The 509-nt window shown below is 58.2% G+C and overlaps 1 protein-coding gene across 1 annotated transcript in view; it reads left to right on the top strand.

Moving 5' to 3' along the window:
* The window catches only part of EMH_0035150 (uncharacterized protein), a gene marked incomplete at both ends in the record, with an annotated part of 2714 nt that overhangs the window by 1003 nt on the left and 1202 nt on the right, over positions 1-509 (top strand). Inside the window, one exon of the mRNA XM_013494948.1 lies at positions 3-509. Within this exon, the coding sequence (XP_013350402.1) occupies positions 3-509 (507 nt within the window). The remainder of the gene's footprint in view (positions 1-2) is intronic.

Genomic DNA, 509 nt, shown 5'->3' with positions numbered 1-509 from the left:
TGCTGCAGCAGGAGCAGCAGCAGCAGCAGCAGATGATGCAGCATCTGCTGCAGCAGCAAAACCTGAGGATACAGCATCTGCTGCTGCTGCTGCTGCTGATGTTGCTGCTGGCGATGCAGACTCCAACAGGCCGCGTCTGCTGCAGCAGCATTCCGGTAGGTCTACTGAAGCAGCAGCAGCAGCACCAAAAACAGCAGCAGCAGCAGCAGCAGGAGCAGCAGCAGCAGCAGCAGCAGTTGAAAAAGTAGCAGCAGATGAGTACCTTCCATCTGCAGGCTGCAGCACCATCTGCAGCAGCGGAGAAGTTCTCCTGGTGGAGGAGCAGCAGCACAGGCAGCAGCAGCAGCAGCAGCAGCAGCAGCAGCAGCAGCAGCAACAGCAGCAAGTGGTCCCCATACCGGGCCAGGCAGCAGCACCAGCAGCAGCAACAGCAGCAGCAGCAGCAGCAGAGGAAGCAGCACAACTGACAGATCCCAATGCATTACAACGTGAGAAGCAAATGCTTTCTG

The sequence above is a fragment of the Eimeria mitis genome, genomic scaffold, assembly GCF_000499745.2.
Source record: "Eimeria mitis Houghton genomic scaffold, Emh_scaff1349, whole genome shotgun sequence".
Classification (NCBI taxonomy): Eukaryota; Apicomplexa; class Conoidasida; order Eucoccidiorida; family Eimeriidae; genus Eimeria; species Eimeria mitis.
Note: the sequence above shows the minus strand (reverse complement) of the source record. Positions and strands in the feature narration are given on the sequence as shown.